We start from the raw sequence: 23173 nt of genomic DNA on the forward strand, positions 1-23173 counted from the left end.
GTACCAACTGATTATCTTTTAGAAAAACCCAGCCTGTCTGAGTGTTGTTGCTAAAAATGCCTCTCGTTTAATGAAACCAATGTACACCTCCTCCTCTGATGGCTACTAAGATGGTTAACCCTTAGCCTGAGTTCATTGGTTCCAACACCCTCCACATTCACCAGATCTCAATCCAACAGAGAATTGCTGAAATTTAACAAAGGCTGTCTACGGGCGAGAGGCGAGAGACAGGTCGCCAGTCCATCGCAGGGAACACAGAGACAAACAGGACAAACAACCATTCACACACACAGTGACACCTAAGGGGACTTTAGAGAAGCCAATTAACCTAACAGTCATGTTTTTGGACTGTGGGAGGAAGCCGGTGTACCCGGAGAGAACCCACACATGCTCAGGGAGAACATGCAAACTCCATGCAGAAAGACCCCGGGCCAGGAATCAAACCCAGAACCTTCTTGCTGCAAAGCAGCAGTGTTAGCCACTGCGCCACTGTGCAGCCCTCAAACAGAATTCAATAGTACTAAAGTGCACCTAATAAAGTGGCCAATTTCATTAAACAAACACTTTTGAGATTGAGTAAAAAGAAAAAGAACAAGTCTTAAGAAAAACTAAAGATTATTATTACTGAAAAACTGGAAAAAAAAATGCTGAGAAATTTGAGGATGAATTCAAATAATTAAACATCACAGTATAAAAGTGGTGTAAAAGGGCCAACTTTATCTAAATACAGTAATAGAGTAAAAATTCTCATATGATTTTATATTTCTCCTCCATCTCTTGTTCAATTTAATTGCAAACAGCTTGTGGTCAGGTCCAGTGGATTTAATAGACAGCTTAATTACTGTCCATGCCCTGAATTTAAAGTAATAGAAGACGAAAATATAATTAAAACTAAGTGAACAAGTTCAAAATGTCACAGCTGTATCAAGTTTGAGAATGACAGCCTAGCAGCTGCATCGTATATGCTTTAGAGTCTTATAAAAGTGTTCAATAACAGAGAGTAAAAGGTCTTGTGACAAACCTCTAAATGTTTCTGGTGTCTCAAGAAGCTCATATAAAGATAAACTAGCTCCACCTCCGCTGTGACCACTTTCAGCTGTGGCTCAGAGGCTCATGCTATCTAATTCTGTCCTTTAAGACAAATATATCCACCTAGAAGAACCCATACTTTTTTTCCCTTTCACATCTTACATTGTGTTGCAACAGCAGGACATTTAAAGTCCTTTTCGCTGCTGCATTGGCCGTTTTACCTTCCCATCTGGGAGATTCTGCCAACACAAGGTTATTTAAGAGAACCAGGCAAGTTGAAATGCTCAGTTCCCTTAAGAAATGTCGTGATTTCACTAAAACAGGTTTATCTAAATGTTCTATAAATTAGCAGTCAAGCAACATGAACACCTTAAATCCTGTTAACTAAAGGTTGAATTACAGGCGAGTAATCTAAAGAGAGCGAACCAAACAAATAAGAGTTTATTAGTAAGACCAAAACACAAAAAATGAACCATGCAAAGCTTTATCACAGTGATTTTAAATGATACTCCTCTGGTAAACATAGCTAAATCCAGTTTAAAAGAACAGCTTTCACACATAATAATCCACAATTAACTGAGCCAGTATATTAGAGAAGCTAAGGTCAGAGCAGAGAAAATGAACCCTTGCCTCGCCTCACGCTGTGGTTTAAGTTGGGAGCTTTCATGCTCTTTTGAGTTGCACACCCTTTGCGTGAGCTCATAAACAGCAACAGCATGAGTCAGAAGTAAAACTGTGACCAAATGTGGAACCAAATGTTCTGAGTGACTGTGGAGTCAGGTCTGAGTGCACCTGGTGAAATGCTCGTGTGCCCGATAAGAGCTTCCCATTTACTGCCCCCATTTCCTGAAGCCCTGAGCTTTCAAGGGACATTAGCAGCTCATTGGAAATCAGGAAGTGAAACCTTGTAGGCTCGTGTTCCAATGCTGTGTGACAAGCAAACCAGTGCATGTTCCGTCCACCTGACTGGAGCATGGGAATGCTCTCTGGGCTGAGAACACGGCTTTTAAAATTATCCTCAGAGGAAATAATTTTCAGTTCCTGAAATCCCACAGGCGCCAACACTGCGCATTGAGAAATACATGATACTGGGAGTTATTAAAGGGACTTTTATGCTACGTTTTACTACAGGTGTTGCTAATAACATTCCTTTTTCTCTGACTGTGACCAACTGTATGTGCTCTCTTCGTCCTCTGACATGGGGCTGGCTCGGAGCTCGTTTGCCTGGCTGTGTGTTTCCTGGATGGGGCTGCCTGTGGAGCAGGTTGACCGTTGCCTTTTGTATCTCTGGTTCTTTCTGTCTCCTTGAACCCCAGTCAGCCTCAGCAGATGGCCGCTCACACTTAGCCTGGTTCTGCTGGAGGTTTCTTCCTGTTAAAAGGGAGTTTTTCCTCTCTACAGTCGCTACAAGCATGCTTTGTGTGAGGGATTGCCTTCGAGTCAATGAGTCGATTGCAATCAACTGGGTTTCCTTAAATACAAAACTTTTAAATCAGTTTCACTGTATGATCTTGTTGAATTGTTTCTATAAAGTGTCTTGAGATGATGTGTTGTGATTTGACACTATATAAATAAACTGAACTGAATTGAACAATAACTTAGCTTGAACCTCCTCCATTATTTCCCCCCCTCACCTCATTGGCCTGATAATAAGCAAGGACACGTCCACTGAGGGTGGAAATGTTATGTTTCATCTTCTCTTTTGTGCAAATGTTCTGTCACACACCCACACTCACTTCAGACCCCATACAATAACCTGAGGCTAAATATTCATGTGCTGCAACTGATACTTGAGTTTCATCTTGTCCTCTGTTTATATCACCTTCAAGCAAGTCAACAACATCTAGCTTTTTGTCAGCCTGCTTTCCCTTGCCATTTGGTGTAGCCTGGAGTTATGTTTTAGCGGGATATTTTAGACTCTTCTGCTAAGATTGAGCTCTGAGTCATTCCTCTACATCCACAACCAGTGTTCATGGAAACAGGGAAGAGTTTTATATCTTACATCAGTTTAACACAGGTTTCGCTTCTAAGGCTGTATTTAGCTCACTTTCTTAAGCTACAGTTTGCATTTCCTCTCCTTTTCTTTTATTTCTCATAAGTTTAGCTTCTTTATTTCGTTTTTTTTTAAAGGGATTTCATGATTTTAGTCTGACAGTAAGCAAACCTGGTTACGAGCAGGACAAGTGAAATTAAATTACTCTCAGTGGGTTATTTTCTGTTTTTTCATGAACGTGATGACATTTCTCAGATCTATTTTAAGAAGGTAAATTTACATGTGTGGGAGGTCTAAATGTTCAGCGTCATTAAATGAAGAAAAAAAGGTCTGATACAAAAATGTATTTCCTTCACTGCGTTTTTGTTTTCATGGAATCACAAAATAATGATGCTCGAACAGGACAGGAGGATAATTGTGTATCCTGTTGCTTTCATTCAACCTCAGGTGGAAACTCATAAGGATATGGATATTATTTCCTCTGAGGCCTGGAAATACTGCTGATTTCCTTGGGACTCTCCCCTACCTGATAGAAGGCCCTGAGGTGCCGGTTTAAAATGGAGAAGTTCTGGACTCTTAGCATGTGGTCATCTTTCCCACTGTTGTACAGCCGCTCCACCTTGGGGTTTGGGTCTCTAGGCGAAGAGAAATAAAAAAAAAAAACATTAACATTGTTGTTTGATCAAACAGCCCAGCATCATGTCTCCCCACGTGAGAAACGCTTATGCAACAGTTCATTTAAGTCCAATAAGCAGAAAATGTGGATCCAAATGCTATTATTTGCTGAAATAATGTTCCAAATTAATCAGCTGCTCCACAAATACCGTGGTTCTGTCTTGCCTAATAGCAGACAAAAGGGTTTTTTCCTCAGGCAGAGGTTTGTACAAAAGGACAAAAAATTCAGTGAGGATGACTAACAAGATGGCAAGTGCACAGAACCGCGTTTCGTGATTTACTCAAAATTTGTGGGTCATGCATCCAAGCCAGCCATTCTCTCTAAGAAGCCGCAGAACAATTTGAGGTTATGAAAGGTTGGGTGATGAATGTTACATCACATTTTATGCAAGGGGGAGAACATTAAGATTCTGCTGCCACGCTTATAAGTCTCTGAGGCTGTGCTGTGTCTAAGAGAAGAGAGGATATGTCTGCTGTGTTCACTGCTTTGGTTTGGCATTTTAGCGCGTTAACGTTCATTAATTAGAAATACACTCATGGGAATGAACTATTTGGGAGGTATTTATGCATAAGTTGTTTTATTTTTCCCAGGGTGCGAACAATTACTATATGTTATCCAGTGTGTTGGCCTCCATTCAGGGAAATACAGTACCTCTGGACCGCAGATATATATCAGTATCAGTGTCGTATTTATATAGGCTGTATTTAATGCAACCGTTTAATGCAATTGTTCTCATTTCTACCAGACTTAATATATAACGAAAAATTTACATTTTTTCAACATAAGGCAAGTACATAAATACATTTAAGCTGATTGGGTGGATGCACAACAAAATCTATTTAAATATAGAAAGCTGGGGCAAATCAGGTGGACTGAACCATTTTAAAGGCCAAGTAGTTCAGGACTTAAACATTTGCAATAAATTGAAGACATTTTCTGCAATTATTTGAATACCTGTTTGGCTTGCTAGTACTAAAAAGTATGAGATCAATAATAAGAAAGTTCACAAATCGGTTGAACTGCAGGGGGTAATCAATTAAAGGTGCAAGAACATAATATCCTACATCAGCTTTTAAAACAAGGAAACACATGCTCCAATTGCTCCTTTATTAAGAGACATATGTGGTGGTCCAGTTTTTATGAACACTTACCGTTACCTGAGCTTGGAAAGGACACAAAAAAGATAACCATGGTGGAAAAAGCTCAGAAAGTGCTGGACTCATTCAAAATCAGATTTCCCACTCCTACAGCCATTTAAACATGGTGGTGGCAACATCATGCTGTTGAGAAACTGCTCTTCAATAGTAACAAAGCATTGTTAGTTAAATCTTTATGGGACTGCAGAAGACTGGACACGGTGCTGGATTTAAAACTTGCAGCACACCCATAAAATATAAACTTAGAGCCGGATAGGGTTGATTTGAATTGGCCCTATCACTGTTAAAGGGGTCATCACCCGGATATTTGACTTTTTAAATGTTAAAACCTTTGCATTGATGCTGGGCTGAAGTGTGTGAGTGGCTTGTTTTTTGTTTCAGTGTGGGTACTTTGTTAAAACCACAAAAAACCCACAAAGTGAGATATGATCATCCTTCTGTATTGACCCTGGAAGAGTGCTAAGTGTAACTACCGGTCTGTACTGGTAGCAATATGGGAAGCACGATCCGTATCATCGGCTCATTTGTGCATACGCAACCAGATATAGATCTGGGTCGCCCTCGATTTTACTTTGTAAAAACTACCTAAATTATGTTTCTACCTACGTTAAAGGGCTAAACTATAATGCGTTAAACATTAATAACTTGTTTTCTGGGAAAATTAATTCATTTAAATCTTTTCTGTTTTATCACTGGTCTGTGATCGATCTGTACCGGACATGGAATCCTATGCCACCTCCGGTTGCTAACTTTTGTGGCTTTAGATTTAAACATAAATTAAGTCTTATTGAGTTTTTTTTTTCCTTCTTTCCATGTTAAAACTAAAAATAATTTTGCCGAACTACTCTGAGCATGTCTAATAAAGACATCTGACAAGCTGTTTAACTGAGAAAATGTAAAAAGCATCAAATTGTCTCATAAAAGTCATTAAAAACTTTTTGGGGTGCTGAGTAGCATTAATTATTGATTTAAGGGATAAAAACAAGTAGTTTTACTAACAAAATTACATTATTTATGGCAAACTGGATGAATATCTGGTTGCACATGTGCAAATGAGCCGACGGTACCGATCAGGTAGTGACGCCAACATAAGCATGCCTTGCTACCACCAATCCCAACCAATGGGAGCAATTCCCACAATAAGGGACCTGCAGTCAGTTGGATAAAAAACAAACAACAACAAAAAACACTGGAGATGGTAAATATGGTTGCTTCTGAGTTTTTACCTATACTATCAAAAGGCTATTGTTGCAAAGGCTAAATCAACTAAAACATGCATACAAGTCACATTCTTATGCTTACACTTGGCAGAAAAAAGAGAGGGGTATGAAAAGGGGTCTGAATGAGCTCTTTTTATTCATCTCCAATTACACATTATTTTTAAGGACAAATTTAGAAGGATTGTATCAGTAAAATACCAGGTTATGACTCCTTTAAGATTTTGTGGCACGTTTTAAAAACTTGCCCTTAAGGACTTGCAGCAGTAATTTCTGTTGGTTCCACATAATAGCGACATTGGACAGTTTTTTGATTTTTTTAAATCATTTTGCATATTTCTTACATTTCAAAATCATTCATTACTTTGGGGTACTCCATTAAAATCTGAATAAAATATATTGAAAATATTAGTTTGCAACTAACTACCTACACTTGTTTAAAACTGTGATAGGAATATTATCATCTAATAGCATCTAAACTAGTAACCTTTAACAGCATTCATTAAAATAGCAGAAAGGTTTGGAGTTTAGGTTGATGAGATAAGCCAACATTCTCTTTCATAGGATGCTTTAACTTGACTCGTCTGCAAGAATCTCTACCTGATTCACCAAACAGATGTTCTTATGAGAACTGGCCATTGCTGGGCAGTTACCTACTACCTCATACTCTTTACACAAAAACTCATTCGTAATTCATCCTTACTCACCGTTATATAATAGCATATTTTAAGATATCTTATCCTTCATGTTTTCCTGATTCTTTTGTGTGAAAAGTTCAGGGCTGCTAGAATTTTAAAGCTGAAATTCTCATTTTAAAAACCCTGCATATGAATTTACACAAACATAGTTTTTCCTCCAAAAGAACAGAGTTTACAAAGAAAGCTGAATCTTTATGCAGCTCTCAGATCTTTCTGTCTCAGGACACCGGAGCAAGGTTAAATTTCCTAATTATCGCTCTTTTCTGAAAGCAGAAACTATTGCATACTTAATTTTTGGCTATAATTAGCTGAAACCTTCAACAGAAAAAAAAAAATACAGTTTTAAATACTTTCATTATAAATTATAGAGGTATAAAAATCAGACAGATGGCATCGGTTTCTTTGTATCTCTTCACCTTGTTCTGCCTCTAGTGTTGGGATGCAAAAAACTTGTGACTCTCTAAATAGAACTTGGAGCGGGTGTTACTTAGATTTAAAAAAAAAAATAGAAAATGACTGTTTTCTTTCTGGATTTGTCCTTTCCAGAATGCAAATTGTTAAGTTTCCCTCTCTGAAATATAAAAGCCTCCTTCACAGATGAAATTAACAGGACCTTGCTTCCAGCCCAAACAAGCACCACTAATCCTTTAAATCACACTTCTTAACATACAAGGTCAGGTCTATGTTTTAATGAGGATAATAAATTAATAAGTAGTTCATGCTTTTGAAAAATGTCAAAGAGGTAAAGTTTGCAAAGTCTCTGAACTAAACAAAAGTTATTATAGGTTTCCTTTTAACGACGATTTCTATCTCCACTTTATTGTTAATAATGTCCTACATGATACAGAGATGTTTCAATAGGTCATCACATATTTCCATATTTTTTAATGATTAACTAGCAACTGTACATTGAAGTTTAACTGGAAAATATATGTTAAAAACTCTCTCTTTATTTAAGTTCTTTCAGGATCAAAGCTTTGATTAATCAAAGCTTTTACCTTTCTAGTTTACACTTCTAATTTCCCTCATGCTTCTATTTTCCTTTGTCTCATCCTAATCTGTCATGACAAACATTTATCAAGGAACTCTATAAATATTGTTTTTATTTCTACACTCTGTGGTTTCATTAAAGTCTGAATAGCAGCAATGAAATGAAGAGACAAAACCTTAAAATGATCATCTTACATGATCCTCATGACCTCATTGAGGAAGACCCCGTTGGTTAGCCTCTTGTACCGCTCCAGGGAACTCTGGGTAACTGAGTTTACTTCCATGTACTGGCTGTAGAGCTGGATGCTGCTCTCTTTCTCCACCATATTCTCAAACAGCTGAACCTGCAGGAGGCATAATTTGTGAGATTATTTTGAGATCTGGTTTAGTCTCAAGTGTGAACTTAGATGCAGACAAAAATAAAACTGCAAAAACCGTGAGCAGTAATAAAAAGGGAGTGTGGATGGAGGAAGGATGTGTTCAGGTCCAAACATTTTCACACAGGAAGCCACTTGAGTCGATGCACCTGTCTGAACAGGTGGGATCCATGCTCTCACACTGGGAAGCACTTCACAGTGACAAGCAGCCAACCAGGACTGCAGCCAAGGTCTCTCTTTCTCCTAATACGAGTTGTGCCAATACAAACTGAAATATTTTGAAGGTTTTTTCCATCTGTACCCCTAAAAAAATCCCTGTTAGAAACAAACTTCAGCCAGCAGGAGGAAGCTGAGCAGCTTGAGAGTCTGCAGCAGAGGGAGTGCCGAGGATGTCCAAAAATATATAAAAATCCGGATGAAAACTCTCATGTCTGTGATTTTGGGACCTGCTAAGGGCCTTTGATCTGATAATAAACCTCTGGCAGGATCTGAATCTGGCATCCATCAGCTTCCTGTTGGCAAGGGGCAACAACCAATAGCAAACCCAAAAAGGTCCTGCTTCAATATAGGGATTCACCATAAACAGCACTCACAGACCAGGAGCATCCCAGAGACTGGCTTCCAAATGCAACCTGATAATTGCCACAAATCCTTTTGCTATTTCACACTTTTGAATACATTGATCTACAAATAGTTTTAATATTAAATCAGTTTTACATATTGTCATTTGTTCCACATGCTTGCTTATTTTACCACTCTTCATCCTTACACTGACTCCCTGTATCTCAGAGAATAGAGTTTAAAATACTTCTGTTAGTCTTTAAATCCCTGCTTAGCTTAGCACCTAAACACATCACAGACATGCTATCAGTGTATCAACCCTTCAGACCACTCAGGTCTTCTGGCTCCAGCCTGCTCTGCATACCTAGAACCAGAACTAAATGGAGAAGCAGCATTTAGTTCCTATGCTCCACTTATCTGGAACAAACTTCCAGGAAACTGTAAAAGTGCGGAAAGCCTGAGTTTCTTTATAGACTAAAAACACATTTCTTTAGGATTGCCTTCAACTGTTCTAGTTAAACAATTCAACTAAAACATCATTAGTTCAACTTTTTTATTTTCTTTAGTCCAACTGTTTTTAATATTCTTTTTTGTTTCTGCATTTTTTATTTTATTTATTTTTCTACTTGCTTTGATTCTGTTTTATTTTCCTATATTTTAATCATGTAAAGCATTTTACTTTGTCTTTGTACTGAATTGTGCTATACAAATAAATTTGCCTTGCCTTGCCTTCATACCTGACTTTAAAGCAGGGGGAAGTCATAATTTTCCTGTGAATAGAGGTTCCCACCTGAGCTATGGATCTCTGTCGCTCCTCCATAGTTGCCATTGGTCCAATTTATTCTTCTCTGATAAATAATCTCCATGTTTGATCTGTCTCTGCATTGATACCACTGTCTGTCTGCTGCTCCTTAGAGCGTATGCACCTTTTTTGATTCTTTTTAATGCATTCACAGAACAGTAACTGAAATCTGGCTCTGATTACTAATCTGGTGACCTCTGAGGGAGACTGGATTTTTTTTAAAGGGGGCTAAAAATAATTTCTACTTTAAAAAAATGCTGAAAACATATGGGGTTCCAAAAGTGACAAAATGTAGATAGTTAAAGCTGTGGCCTGGTGTAGAGTGTTAATTTCAATAGAGCGCTCCAGGACACGGAAGTGTGAGGACTGACAGAAAACTGCTGGTCATTAAATGACAAAGAAAACAACTAAAAGGAGAAGTAGGCCTACAGTGTTTGCTTCTCTGTGGATAATATCCAGAAGGTTGTGTTCGGATTTTACAATTTAGTCAAATAAAATGTGTATTTTCTTGAAGAGTATTATTTTTTTTTTTAAATGTTATTAAAAATGAAGTTTGATGCAGACTAAACACTAAACATGAACTGTCTGTCTGTTCTACTTAGTTTTCTACATTATCCTTATGTATTGTTTCTCTACTTAAATCAGGAGAGCTGCTCTAATTGAAGGTGACAAATGATAATAAATGACATACCCAGTGCGCCAGCGCGCTCTCCATGAATTCCTCTATTATCTCCTTAATGTCGGACTCCATCGTTCTGGTAATGAGGGCTCAGGACGTTTCTAATTGACAAGTTAAAACAAAATATCAACTCTTCTGTTTGTGGAGCATTAAAGTGCGAGTATCCATGTTGAGTTTAGTAGAGCAGTTTGTCATATCTGCGGCCCTGCCCTCCCTCCACCTCGCTTCTTTCTTCCTCTATGACTGTCAGTTAGTTTCATTGCAAAACCGCACCGGAATTTCTCTCAACGCACATGTTGCGTTTTTTTTCTTTCTTTTTTTTTGTCTGTTTGTTATTTGTTTTTTCCAGCACACCACGCACATCTTATGTCTCCTAACAATGAATGGATATGACCACAGTCTGAGCTGCAACTGCAAAAATGTCAGATAAGACCTGAGACCTAAAATGCATATATGTAAATGTTTATTTATAGAGGTATATGGCTGCTCCGCCTTTAAATGGATGTGTCTTTATTTTCTCTATTTATTATGAGTCTGTCTTAATTAAAACAACGCGACATTGTTTATTAAGCATCTTAAAGTTTAAATATTTTTTTCCAGCTCAATAATACCTGTAAGTATTGATCAAGCCCTGTACAACATTGACCTCTGCTGGTTGAGAAAGGAATTACAGCCTTTTCCGTTTCCGAGAAATCACTTACATCATTATTTCCGTGACAAAACCACTTTATATTCTCCCACCATGGGGGCGTTTTCTCCTCAATTGTCATCAAGACAAGGAGAAAAATGAGATTAACAGCACTGCTTAACTGCAGTGCTGTTAATGTTTGTTGTAGAAAAAGCTCCCATCTCTATGGACACCATTAAAGTTATCTTACAAACCTTCATTTCATTCATGACAATATATACACATATTAGGGTATTTTACCAGTCATTAATGAATTGAAGGTGATAGCCTAAATGTTGCATTTTGTTTCTCTTGAAACCAGTATGTTTTAAAATATTACAGTCCTACCAACTCCTGTCTTAATATTCACAATCTCATGCTTACATCTCAAAGTGTTGTCAAACCTTATCTTGGCTGACCAAGATAAGGTTTACTCCACATAACAAACTACAACAACAGCTCCCGTCACACCATTCAACTTCAACATCATATCATAGGTGAGCCTGCCATTCAGTGCCTGTGTCGATCAGAATACCTCAAACAGGTGAAAAAAAAAAAAAAGCCATTGTGGAAAGGCATCAGCTATCCATATAACACAGATAATAAGTAGGGAGCTTGTAGCACTATGCTTCGCCAAATAATTTAGCATAGAAACCTCCTGACATTTCTACCCATTGCTAGGAGCTATATGGTTTCCCACAATCCTTTGCGTGATAGAACTAAGGCACAGGAGTTTAACAAAAATATATAATTACTCCATATTTACTCTGAGATATATGCAAATATAAACTGTTTCAGATGTTCTGGGTTTTATGAGGGAGAGCTTCAGCCTTTCATGATATTTGTGATGGCTGCTGTCCCCATTTGACCAGTGTCTTTCATGTGTGTGTGTCCCTCATGCATTGGGGGATTTACCATTAGGCAATACTAGTCAGGCTAGGCCCTTGGCTAGTTCCTGGGGGCCCCATAAAACTCTCTTCACATGTATGGTTAATCCAGCTATTGCTTATTTGTGCACAATAATTATGTTAAAAATCCTTTCGCTAAAATGCAGCCAGAACGCTTATAAAATTAAGCTTGTGTTAGGGCTGGGCGATATAGAAAAAAAGCTTATCGATAAAAAAAAATGCATATTGATCGATATCGATAATTATTAAAAAGATTTGAAACCATATTTTATGTGCAGCTCTGCCTGGACTTTTTATGATATTGCTAAATGATTTAATTTTAATAAAGAACACAAACACAGACTTCCAATTAAATATTTATTTAACCAACTTTTTTAACCATAACAGAATTGTTTTAAAGAAAAAAATAACTTAAAAGACCTGGGTTATGTTATTAAATACTGACAAAGAATAAACTAAAGTGACCAGAAAAGTGACCAAAATAAATATAACAAATAAATAAATGGACGCCCCCCGACCCCCCATTCTTCTAAGCTGAAACTGGTTCGGCTTAGTTTCCTGCTTTAACCTGAGTTATTACTTTGAAGTTTCTGGCCCCTCAGCATTTTTCTCTCACTCGTTAGAACTACGTGGGAAACTGCCCAGAACTGAAAATATATATATATATTCCCGAAATTCCCGAAGATTCCTCGGAGGACGACGCAGATGCGCGCCTTGGCCTACACAGCTCGTACTCCTGCGGGTGTGAGCGGCCGAGATGATAAAAAAAAAAAGTTGGTTGTGTTATCAGACTTTGTTTTCACTGGTTCCCTACACATTTTACAGATGACTGTGGTTTGTTTTTTGTCCGACTTGCTATGACCGAAATACTGCCAAACTGGCGAACTACAAAAACCCTTCTTTGGAACAATTTCCTCCGCCTCTCCTTGCTGCGACATCTTCATGTGCTCTGTGTTGTGGTTTGAGAGGGCGGCGCTTTGTGACGGCGTGCCTGGGTCCGCGATTGCGATTGGTTGGGAGGAAGTAGTGACTAGCATAAACCTACATGATAGGCTACAATGGGAATGAAGGAAAACTGCGTTTTTTTATTGAACTTTTATCGCCCTGCTTTTTTTCTATTGCGCCACACGTCTATCGATCGATATATATCGTTATTGAATTATCGCCCAACCCTAGCTTGTGTCAGCCCGCCCCAAAACGAATGAAAAAATCTTTAATTACAAAACATATAGAGGAAAACAACAAGAAAAAGGACAAGAGGAGAGGGACAAAATGTAGAACAAATATGTATATCTATTCTATTAAAATGTATGTGTCTGTATAATGTGTGTGCTTTATGTGCTGTCTTCTCAATTCAGAGGGCCCCCTGCCTGTCTTGGCCCCAAATTTCCTAAATCCACCCCTGCCCTAAGTTAATCACATCTGTAAGGTAAAGGGCTGTCGAGATTCAGCACAGCAGTCTGGAGTTCCTTTCCTACCCTAGATAGTGTTCTTACTGTTGACCCAACCAAAGGTGAAGGGTTAGGAGGTAGGAGCAGAAGGAGCCTCTCTCTGCAGCTGCTGCTGTGAGAATGTAAATAACTCTCAACTGAAGCGCCGGTTTTTGAAAAGACACGGTAAACTTTGAGTTGCTGCACTTTTGTTGATCAAAGACGCATCATTTACCACTTCTTAATAATTTTTTTGGAAGAGGCTTGTTTAAGCTTTGAGTCTGCATGCATTGACAATCTGCAGAGTTCTTGACTGCCTCTCAGACGAAGCTGTTATGGGATGCTGCTGCCTTTATTTTGACCAAATATGGAAACAATTTAAGAAAACAGTTCCTACTTTGCCTTTCTTTTCTTTGCTACTTTTAACCCTGCCTGGGCAGGCCTATAGGAATGGGTTTTAGTGATGATATTTGCTCCAGAAGGACTTTGCTTGACCTTTTTCGGATCTTTCATTATGTGGCCTGAATTGAATCACTAAGCTGACACTGCTTGTATAACATTTGTATGCATTTGTTGAATGAACTGAGACTCTATTCAGTCTGCTGAATCACGAAGATTTTGTTTGTTTTTCCCCTCATTTGTTGTTTTGCTGATCAAAGCTAGCTCCCCATCAGCTTTGTTAGCTTTTATAGATAAAATGTTTTTACATCTACTAATGATAGATTAAAATCCAGATTAATAACAGGTATAAATATCCACATTTACTTGAAAATTGTTGACAGTTGTTAATTGATAAGCTATATTGTTAAATGTAATCACTAAAGGCTGATAGCTGTAATCAGAGTTAGCTAAAGTAGATTTTTGTTTTGGATTAATTTTGATTGAAATTATTGACCACAATTTCCAATTATGATCATTATTAATATTATTAATCAAATAAAAATATTTGCGCAATGCTACAAGCCATTCTGGTTCTGCTGGATGTTTTTTTTCCTTTCAACTGCTGCTACATACTTGTTTGGGAAGAATGTTTGCAGCATAACTTTCTTAGGTATTCCAAAGTTAATTTGACTGCATATAAATATATATATATATATATATGGCAGTTATATTCATCCATTTGAAGGGAATCAAAATAAGACATTCATAGAACTTATTCTGTGATATAAATTTTATTTCAGAAGATTGTGCACACATGGGGTAAACCTGCAGCTATAGGACAAACCACTGCGATACGTTCGGATGAAAAAGCCTTTTAAAGCCCATATCAAGTTTCTGAAATAACATCCCAACACATTTCATTGGTGTGCTCCAGCAGCCTCTGTGTAAAGGTGTGCGTTCCTGCGTGCTGCCAGGGGGATTGTTGGTTACCGCTTGTACAGCACTTCTGAGATTAACAACGCTGGGATTATCAGATTGTTTCAGGGCAGCCAGAATAGATGCGATAACAGCTTCATATAGGCCATCACACTCACACATACAATATAATCACGCACTCACACTTAATCCACCTATGGCTGCTGAACTGATATAACCCATAACACCTCAGTTGTTTTACATGTACAAAAGGAAGCAGACACTACAAAGCAGTTAAAAACTTCTACCTTTAATATAATATTCTTGTGCCAGTTTAACAGGGTCCTAAGCATTTCATTGCAGAGCGGTACAAACTCTACAGCGGAGAGATGAATAATACAATGCACATGGGATAAACCTGAGTTTTAAGAGAGTAACTTTCCCAAATTTTCCTGAAATCATGTCAGATATTTTTTTCCATGCTTATGCTACACCTGAATAAAATTTGAATCTCTTCTAAAAAAAAGAAAAAAGAAAAAGAACTACACAACTTCCTGCACGGATTCTCTGATGGTTCGTGGAGTCCTGCACAGTGTTTTGTTTTGTTTGTTTCTGTTTCTTTGTGCCTATGTGTTCTGGTCATGTTCATGGGAGCTGCAGCTGCTTTAAAGATGGATCACAAATCCAGCCTGTTTTAAAACAGGTGTCCTTCCTGCTTCCACCCAAGTCACACAACCAAAAATGGAAATAAATAGAGAAAACATTGACACACACCCTCCCTCTCTTCCTTCTTATCTCACTTTGATTTCTTTTTTTGCCTGTTCTAGCTGGATGGAGTTGGAGTGGCGGCTTTTTCCGTAGCATCAGCTTCTTTTTCCCCCTCCTCACCCCCTTCACCATCTGAAGCTGGATCAACTTGGGCGAATTTTAGGAGATCGAGAGCCTTTGCTTTGATGTCGGCGTAGGTTTCCTTCACGCCCTTCTCCAGGATGTAGCCCTCACTTTCACCCTCTGGTGACTCTAGAGCCATGGCCCCTTCCACAGCTGTCTGCAGGTAGCGCATGCTCAGGAGCACAGAGATCTGAAAGAGGAAAGTTAAAATGGTCAGATAGCTTTACTGTACATTGCAAATAGAGAATTAGATAAACAAACAAAGACGTGCAAACATTTAAAGAAGAAAATGAATATGTTTTATGTGTAAAATTAATGAAGAGAGATCAATGGACATTTTTAAGGCTTGAGATTTTTTTAAACTTGGACTTTGGCTGCTTTCAACCAAAGTATTTTTGTGTATTTATGTTACCATCTTAGTGAGAGGTGAACCTCCTATACAGGCTTAGGTCTTTAGCATTCTTTAAAATGTTTTATTCTAAAGTTACACATCTTCTCATAACTCATCCCACCCCTGCTGAGGAATAGCAATGCCTTACCATGATTCTGACACTACCATGTTTTCACAATGGGGATTGCGTATTCAGGGTTAAATGCTATGTTGCATACCGGCCAAATTCACATGTTGTCTTATCTCACCAGAGCACATTGTTCTACCTCTCTGCAGAGGTCCCATCCTTGGCTTAGTGTGTAACTGCAAAGACTTCTTTCTTTCAGAAATGCCTTTCTTTTAGTTCCTCTTTCGTAAACACTAGTAGGGTAAAGTGCACGATTACTAATTGTCCTACTGACAGAATCGTTTATCTGAGCTGCAGATCTCTGCAGTAACTTTATAAATAGCAGGAGAGTTTGACTGATCTGAGTTTAAATAGTGTGCTTCCACTTCTCTTCAATCTTATTACAAAGGACTCGTGTTTTGGGTTTTATCTTCATAAAGCTGTTTCTTATATTCTTTAAATTGGTATTACTTTAAAAACAGACTGTCTATATTCACAATATGTAACTACTGTGCTTAATGTAGGAGTATCAGGGTAAAAGGGGATAAACATCTCAACATCTTCAACGTCCTAAAATCAAGTCTCTAGATCTTTGTCTGTAAGAAATTTTTAAAAGACTAAAAAGTAGTAACACTGAAGGGAAATCTAACATACTCTGTTTTTTATGGCTTCAGTTTTGCTAAAACATTTACCCTCAAACACAAATGCTGCTCATCACATTTTATATCATGCTCCCTTTTCCTCTTTTTCAGCCAGCTGTTGGCAATATGGAGCAAGACAATAAACAAAGTGGATGCCTCCATAACTTGACGGCCATCTGTCAATATGAAGGAGACAAAAGACAGCCAATCTTAGCCTGGCATTTATAGGAATGGATTGCGTGATCAGCTGTGGGCAGTGTGTGGCTGTGCATCTGCTTCCTGTTTGAGCGTTTAGAGCTTAAGAATAGAATGTGACATCAACACTGGGGCTTTACAAAACGAAGTGTATTTGGTGGAATGAGAGGAGCTGGTTTGTCTGTGATGTTTTTTTTTTCTTTGTTTCAGTTGTCATGGGAGGCATTGCGTCAGAAGAAGCGAAGGCAAAATAAATTCTGTTTTGTTTTCATGTTTCTGTCACCAAGAACAGTGCGGTTGTTTTTAACTGTATAATAAAACTAGTCACATGATACACGGTTGCCTTCCCCCTGACATGGGTTAAGGTCCACCTGACATTGGCTATTTTCCCTCTGACATTGGTGAGTGTCCAGCTGACATGTATCATTTCCCACCTGACATGTCCTCTTGACCTGATATTGGTCACAGGACAACTGACACCGACATGGGTCACCTGACTTTGGTCACTGTAGACAAACGTTTGGCTAAGATTGACAAATCTAAGCCTAGACTTATCAATATGCTCATTCAAGTAATGATAGGCATATATCTTATATCGTTGGACTGAGTCAGTTTTAAAAATGAGATCTGATGAAAGGCCTTTATCATTTTAATAAATACTGTTATAACTGAGGTTACTCTGTACCTTCTCTTATACAACATTTATTGAACAGGTAGTCGGACCATACCAATTTTGTTGGGTTCTAGACCCCTGTGATCATTTCTTTTGGTCCACTTATCTTACTTGAATTCATCCTCTTGAGCAATTTTAAATATAAATACCCATACTACTAATGTGCTTTGCCCCATCTTACTTATTTACTTTTCTAGAAAACTTTGCAGGCCTATTAAATTGTTCAGTCTTTCCCCACCTGGATTAGGATGACTGACAGAACGCCAGGACCGGTTGAGTTCATCAAACTCATGTAGTAGTCAGTCAAGGCCTGTCTGCAGCCACGGCTGTACAGGTTGAGCTCCTCTGATTGGTATTCGTAGTTGTAGTGGGCCCTGCTATCTGTCAGGTGTCGCTGCAGGCAAGGACGCGGGGAGGCCGGGTTGCAGCAGCTAAAAGGAACGCCATCCAACAGGTAACGACCATCCACATTACTCCGGATACGACTGTAGGCAATGGACGGAAATGGGGAAGAAGCACAAAAGGGTTAAATGTAAGAGGAGATAAGAGTAAAGTTTAGTTCAGGACAGCTAAAAGCCTGAGATTCGGCTCAGTGAGAGGTGAAGAGCACATCAATGAAAGTGTCATAGAGTCATAACCTCTCTATTTACTCATTCCTTTTCACTTATTTAATCTTTGACGAATCAGTCATCTCATGCTTCAACCTCTGTCTCCCTTTTCAAAACCTAAAGGCCAGATCTATTTTTAAATCACCTCCGCATCTTCACTAAACATCACCCCCCTCTCTCTGTAAGATATAGTTTGACCTTTTTGGATTATGAAGTCTGTTCATCTGTCACTAACACAGCTGCCTTCTCTCTCTCACACCCAGCATCGCTTTAGTTTATCTGCTTTTGATCTCATTTCACTTCATCCCGTATCAAGGTTGTGTTCCTGCTGCTGTTTACTCACTCCTTTACTTCCTGGGAAGTGAAATCCAGGTATCGGTTGCTGACCCACTGAACCTCGAACCAGTCCTTGAAGTTGTTGTTTCCGCAGCAGCGAAACTCCATCTGGAGGCGATCAAAAGTCTCCTTTTGAAAGCAGCGGCCAGGGACGTCCGTGTCCTTGTAGAACCGGATGCCATTCCTCAGCCCAACCTGAATAAAAAAAATATTTAGTTTGTGAAAATAGATTTTAGAGTTATATAATACGTTCTGTCAAAATGACTGAAATCTCGCTTAAATGAACAGGTTAGTAACAAGCCCCTAGAGCATTTTATCACATGCTCTTGAGGAGGGAATGTAAGCATTTGAATGAGATGTGTTGAAGCAGAAATACATCTAAAGTATGGAGGCGAGTGGGCCTCAAGGACAAGGTTTGATAAATAATAATATAGCCTGCAATAAAAATAAATCTTACTTCTGTTCCTAGCCTTTAACTGTCAGAATGTTATCTTTCCTTTGCTTGGAGTTAGAAGCAACTTTAAGCTTCTTCCATCTTTCCTACTTTTAAGTTTCTTTTAATTTTCTTTATCCAGAAATATCTCTCTATATAGCTTTAAACTCTACTATCTTCATCTTGTATTCAGACCAGCTAATTCATTAGATCTATTAAGGCCACATTGTTAGCCATTTTACCTTTGACCTGCTGGGATCAATACCCAATTTGCATGACTTTCTTCTCACCTTCAGCGACTCTTCCAGCCGCCCCTGTAGGGCATAACTGAGGATCACCACAGTAAGAAGCAGGCAGCACAGCAGCGCAGCCACGGCAAACCAGAGCAGCAACAGCACCTTCCAGCGCGGGAAGCGGCTGGCATCCAGGGAGTCCTGACACACTCGACTGGCAACCCAGTTGGCGCCGATGGAGGCCAGACCCACCATCATTAGGAGGTTGGGTACACAATGGATCTCTTTGTTCTCCATCACCTCAAAAAGTGGAGAGAAAAGTCAGTTATTGATATCACCTTGTGATTTCCTTCCTTTTTTAATTGTATTGGATAATCTAATTAGTCGTATTTAATGGTTGTGAGGAAGTTTGATAGATGTGCTTTATTAATTATTCAAAGGTCGTTCTATCTGTACATTTAATTAACTTTTAGCTCAACTTTAAACAGACTTGGAATAATGAATGTATCATACTGCTTTTCCCAGATGTCAGCTATTCTGAGCTGAATAATAAAAGGTTGTGTTTAGCCAACTGAGAAAGGTAACGATTCTTTAACATGGCTCAATATCCATTGTAAGGCCAAACTGATTTGGCTTATGTTAACACTTAAAACTAATTATGGTATAAAAGTTTTGGACATTTTTAGAAGATGTCTTGTTGCTGTAATAATAGACCTTTATGTTGTTTGAAAAATAAACTTTACACTTTTTTTTTTTTATTGTGATCTTTGCCATTTTTTTTTACACATTCCTTCATATTTCTTCATATTTCATATTTTTTAATGGTTATATATATAAATAGTCTTTGAATAATTTTAAAATAAATCCAGTACGAATAAAACAAACTGTTATAACTCAACAGCTTAATTCAATGGTCCTCAAAGACTGGCGTCCTGTATGTTTCAGATAATGCTTAATCATTATTGATTAAGTATACCTGAATTAAATAAGTGCCTAATTTGCACACCTCTGCTGATTTACAAAATATTCAGAGCATGAACACATCTTAAACATGCAGCACAACAGGACTGGAGTTGGACAGGCTGAACTTTACCTAAATGACATTTTAAAGTGGCATTAACACTAGGCATAAACACTTCAACAAACTTTTTCATATGTGTCAATCATTACAACAAATTTGTACCTAAATTTATCCATAGCTAAAGGCTATAAAAGTTGGAAATACGTTTAATATGCACCAGTTGGTTTTTACAATGTACTTTTTAGAAACGTATATTCCTTTAACTTGAGTATTTCAACCGTTACATTATTAAGTTGATATTGGTCCATCAGGTCTGTAGTAAAAAAATAAATAAATAATGTAAAAATAATGTCATTGAGGCATAAGTTATAAGAGTAGTAGTAGTTAACAAATTTTAAGGTAGAATGTCAACTTTTTCCTGCTGTCATTCATCCAAAGGGTCTACCTTGGGATCAGTATGAAGGCCAATCTTGCCAGCTAGTTTAACTCTAGCATTAGGCTTTTTGCTAAATCACTTAAAGTTGGAGTTAGCATGTTCTCCCTGTGCATGGATGGGTTCTCTCCAGGTACTCCAGCTTCCTCCCACAGTCCAAAAACATGACAGCTGGGTTCTCTAAATTCTCCTTAAATTTGCTTAAATGGTTGTTTGTCTCTATGTTTCCCTGCAATAGACTGGTGACCTATCCAGGTTTTGCCCCGCCTCTTGCCCGTAGACAGCTGGAGATAGACACCAGCACCCTTCACAACCCCAGCAGGGATAAGCTTGTAACACAAAAAACATTTTTGTAACTCTCTCAATCATTGTTCTTTACAATTGTTAACTTTTACTAAGTTTATAGATGTATTCGTAACAGAAATCCTACAAACATATCAGCCTTACTGTTGAAATTGAACTTTAAACCAAATGCTAAAGTTGAATTTAAAGCGTTTTGGTAGGATTTGTTTCCAAGGTAAAAGACGGCTTTTTACAGACTGACATGCACAAATACAAAATTAAATGATTTTAGTGGATGATATTTATCCCCCTCCATTATAATACCATGCTAGTCATAAAACAGATTTTTTTTAAAAACATTTACAGTAGGTGCTGCTATGCTTTGGGGGTAGAGTGCATGACCCAAATACTGGCTGATGCAGGTTTGAATCCCAGTCCTCTCCTTCCTCTCTTGTAACCCACTTTCCTGTCTACATGGTTTCAAAAATAACAAAATAAAAGCAACTAGAGCCTTACAAAAAATCTTTTAACAAAAATCCCAAACATTTAAATTTATTCTGTAAAAGGCAAGTTTGCATTCTTTTGATTACATCACTCAGCATTTATGCCACCAGGTGTAATGTCTGATTAATAACAGCCGAATGGATTATATAGATTGCCTGAGTCATCATCACTTTAATTAACAATTAAAAGCAGCAAAAAAATAAAGTTTTTTTCCAATTAAAGAGAGTAAATCTTGTAAATCTTCCAGCTTTCTGACACTACTCTTCAAATTCTTCATCCCCTCGGTCACATTGAGGTTAAAATAATTTGATTATTCTCAAGGAGATCAATCAATATCCTGTGCTCATGCGTTTAGCTTTCCTGTGCAGTGGTCTGGATCTTAATGATTCCATCTTTTCCAAAATCCAATATTGGTCAATGACATGCAGTGACTGGCTGGCTTGAACAAATACACAACCCTAGCAGAGGCTGTAACCTCTACCTGCAGGCCACATCGCCAGTCAATACCCTCTGCAAGGTAATGATTATGGAAGAGAATCGCTGAGGTTTAAAAGAAGCTCCTCAGCATGCCACGCACCGTATAACATTATATGCATGACTGCGCGTGTTGACACTTGTATTTTGTCTGCTTTGTTGTTGAAGGATTAAGCAAAGTTTACATTTAGAGGATAGATAAGCGACTACATAACTGCCGGGGTAAATAACAATGCTCCAAGGCATTTGTCTGAGCATACAGTCGCATATATGTCTGACTTTGAATGAACAGATTTGTTATTTTTTAGGTGTCTAGCGCGCGCTTCATCATCCATGTGAGTTTAAAGGTTGCTCTACCTCATCTCTACGAAGCAGCTCTATCTTGATATAAACCCCCAGGGAAAAAATGAAGGCCCCACACGTCACTGCTAGCCAGGAGAGCAGCCAGAGTCCCTGGGCAAGTCGCACCCGCCTCTGCTGGGTGAACTTAATCTTCAGCACTGCCATGGCTCACTACCATGCAACGATCAGTGTAATGAAAGGGAATACAATGAGACAAGTAGTGTATCCAGATGTGATGAAAAGCTGAGTTTAAGAGAGAGAGTTGACAAACTGTGCAGCTGGAATATTCAGTTAATGCTGGAGGCCTTGTTGTTTGGTGAGTTATAAGCAGGTTGAGCTCATCTAAGTTGTTCCAGGTGGAGAGGATAAGCAGGTAGATCCTTGAGATGGTGAAGGATGCAGTTGACCTCAGAGGATAATCCAAATTCTTTCACTTGGTTGGAGAAATCGTGCCGAAAAAACTTCCTTGTAATCCAAATTGGTGCAGAGGCCTCAACAGCAAATTTAAGAGGGGAAAAAAAGGTTTAAAATGAATTATAAATGAAGGAGATAATCTGTTCCAAGAGTCTACTGTTTTTTTTTTAAAGGTCTTTCACAAGGTCGTCTTCACCCCTTCCTTCAAGCTGAAACCACCTTTCTTCCTTGCGATGTGTTGTTGTCTCTTGATGGCGCCCCTCTGGGTCTGTGCAGGTGCGGCGCCCCCCTAAACCGCTGCAGCCATGGTTGGAGGAGAAAGAGACTGGGCAAAGTGGTGAGTTTGGAGCCGTAATCCCACAACAGAGTCCCTGGGATCCTATTATCGCCAAGGGCCAATTGGAAAGCAGGCCAGTGATTGATCAGCAAACTTGCTTTGATGGACACATTAAGATGGGCGGGTCTGTTGGTGTATATTGATGGTTGGTCTTACCTGAAACCTATCAGAACAGGTTCATCAATACAGAGACTGAAGAAACAGGAAATACTATGCCACTGTTTGGAGATTATAGCGGTTTTGTCAGTCAAGGCTTTCATGATTTTTTTTTTTTATTGAACAAAAGGTCAATGTTTTCACTCTGCATCTTTTTATGCAGTAAAAATCTACAGCCTGAGTGAATTATTACCCAATCCCAACTATTGGTTTTATTTGAGCT

The 23173-nt window shown here is 38.5% G+C and overlaps 2 protein-coding genes across 2 annotated transcripts in view; both read right to left on the bottom strand.

Annotated features, from left to right (window-relative positions):
• The window catches only part of ccdc88b (coiled-coil domain containing 88B), a 75120-nt gene extending 64711 nt beyond the window's left edge, over nucleotides 1–10409 (bottom strand). The window contains exons 1-3 of the mRNA XM_038286536.1: nucleotides 10192–10409; nucleotides 7956–8104; nucleotides 3549–3657 (exon numbers count right to left, since the gene is read on the bottom strand). Coding sequence (XP_038142464.1) covers nucleotides 3549–3657; nucleotides 7956–8104; nucleotides 10192–10251 — 318 coding nt within the window. The 5' untranslated portion in view covers nucleotides 10252–10409. The remainder of the gene's footprint in view (nucleotides 1–3548; nucleotides 3658–7955; nucleotides 8105–10191) is intronic.
• A 3928-nt stretch (nucleotides 10410–14337) lies between these two features.
• Nucleotides 14338–22807, bottom strand: rom1b (retinal outer segment membrane protein 1b). Its single transcript, XM_038286624.1, has 5 exons — nucleotides 22059–22807; nucleotides 19045–19287; nucleotides 18329–18516; nucleotides 17616–17862; nucleotides 14338–15561 (listed from the first exon to the last, which is right to left on the bottom strand). The coding sequence occupies exons 1-5, from the start codon at nucleotides 22206–22208 to the stop codon at nucleotides 15304–15306; spliced, it is 1086 nt and encodes a 361-aa protein (XP_038142552.1). The 5' UTR covers nucleotides 22209–22807; the 3' UTR covers nucleotides 14338–15303.
• Nucleotides 22808–23173: the final 366 nt, after the last annotated feature.

Source organism: Cyprinodon tularosa, unplaced genomic scaffold, assembly GCF_016077235.1.
Source record: "Cyprinodon tularosa strain WSP-4 unplaced genomic scaffold, ASM1607723v1 ctg228, whole genome shotgun sequence".
In the NCBI taxonomy this organism is placed as follows: domain Eukaryota; kingdom Metazoa; phylum Chordata; class Actinopteri; order Cyprinodontiformes; family Cyprinodontidae; genus Cyprinodon; species Cyprinodon tularosa.

Bases quoted from the DNA above. Each gene is read 5' to 3' on its own strand.
- rom1b (XM_038286624.1), bottom strand. From the start codon at position 22,208: ATGGCAGTGCTGAAGATTAAGTTCACCCAGCAGAGGCGGGTGCGACTT. The intron at 17,863-18,328 runs GTGAGTAAACAG...CATTGCCTACAG, and splicing joins ACTTCCCAGGAAGTAAAGGA to TCGTATCCGGAGTAATGTGG. The intron at 15,562-17,615 runs GTGGGGAAAGAC...TTCCTCTTTCAG, and splicing joins TGTCAGTCATCCTAATCCAG to ATCTCTGTGCTCCTGAGCAT.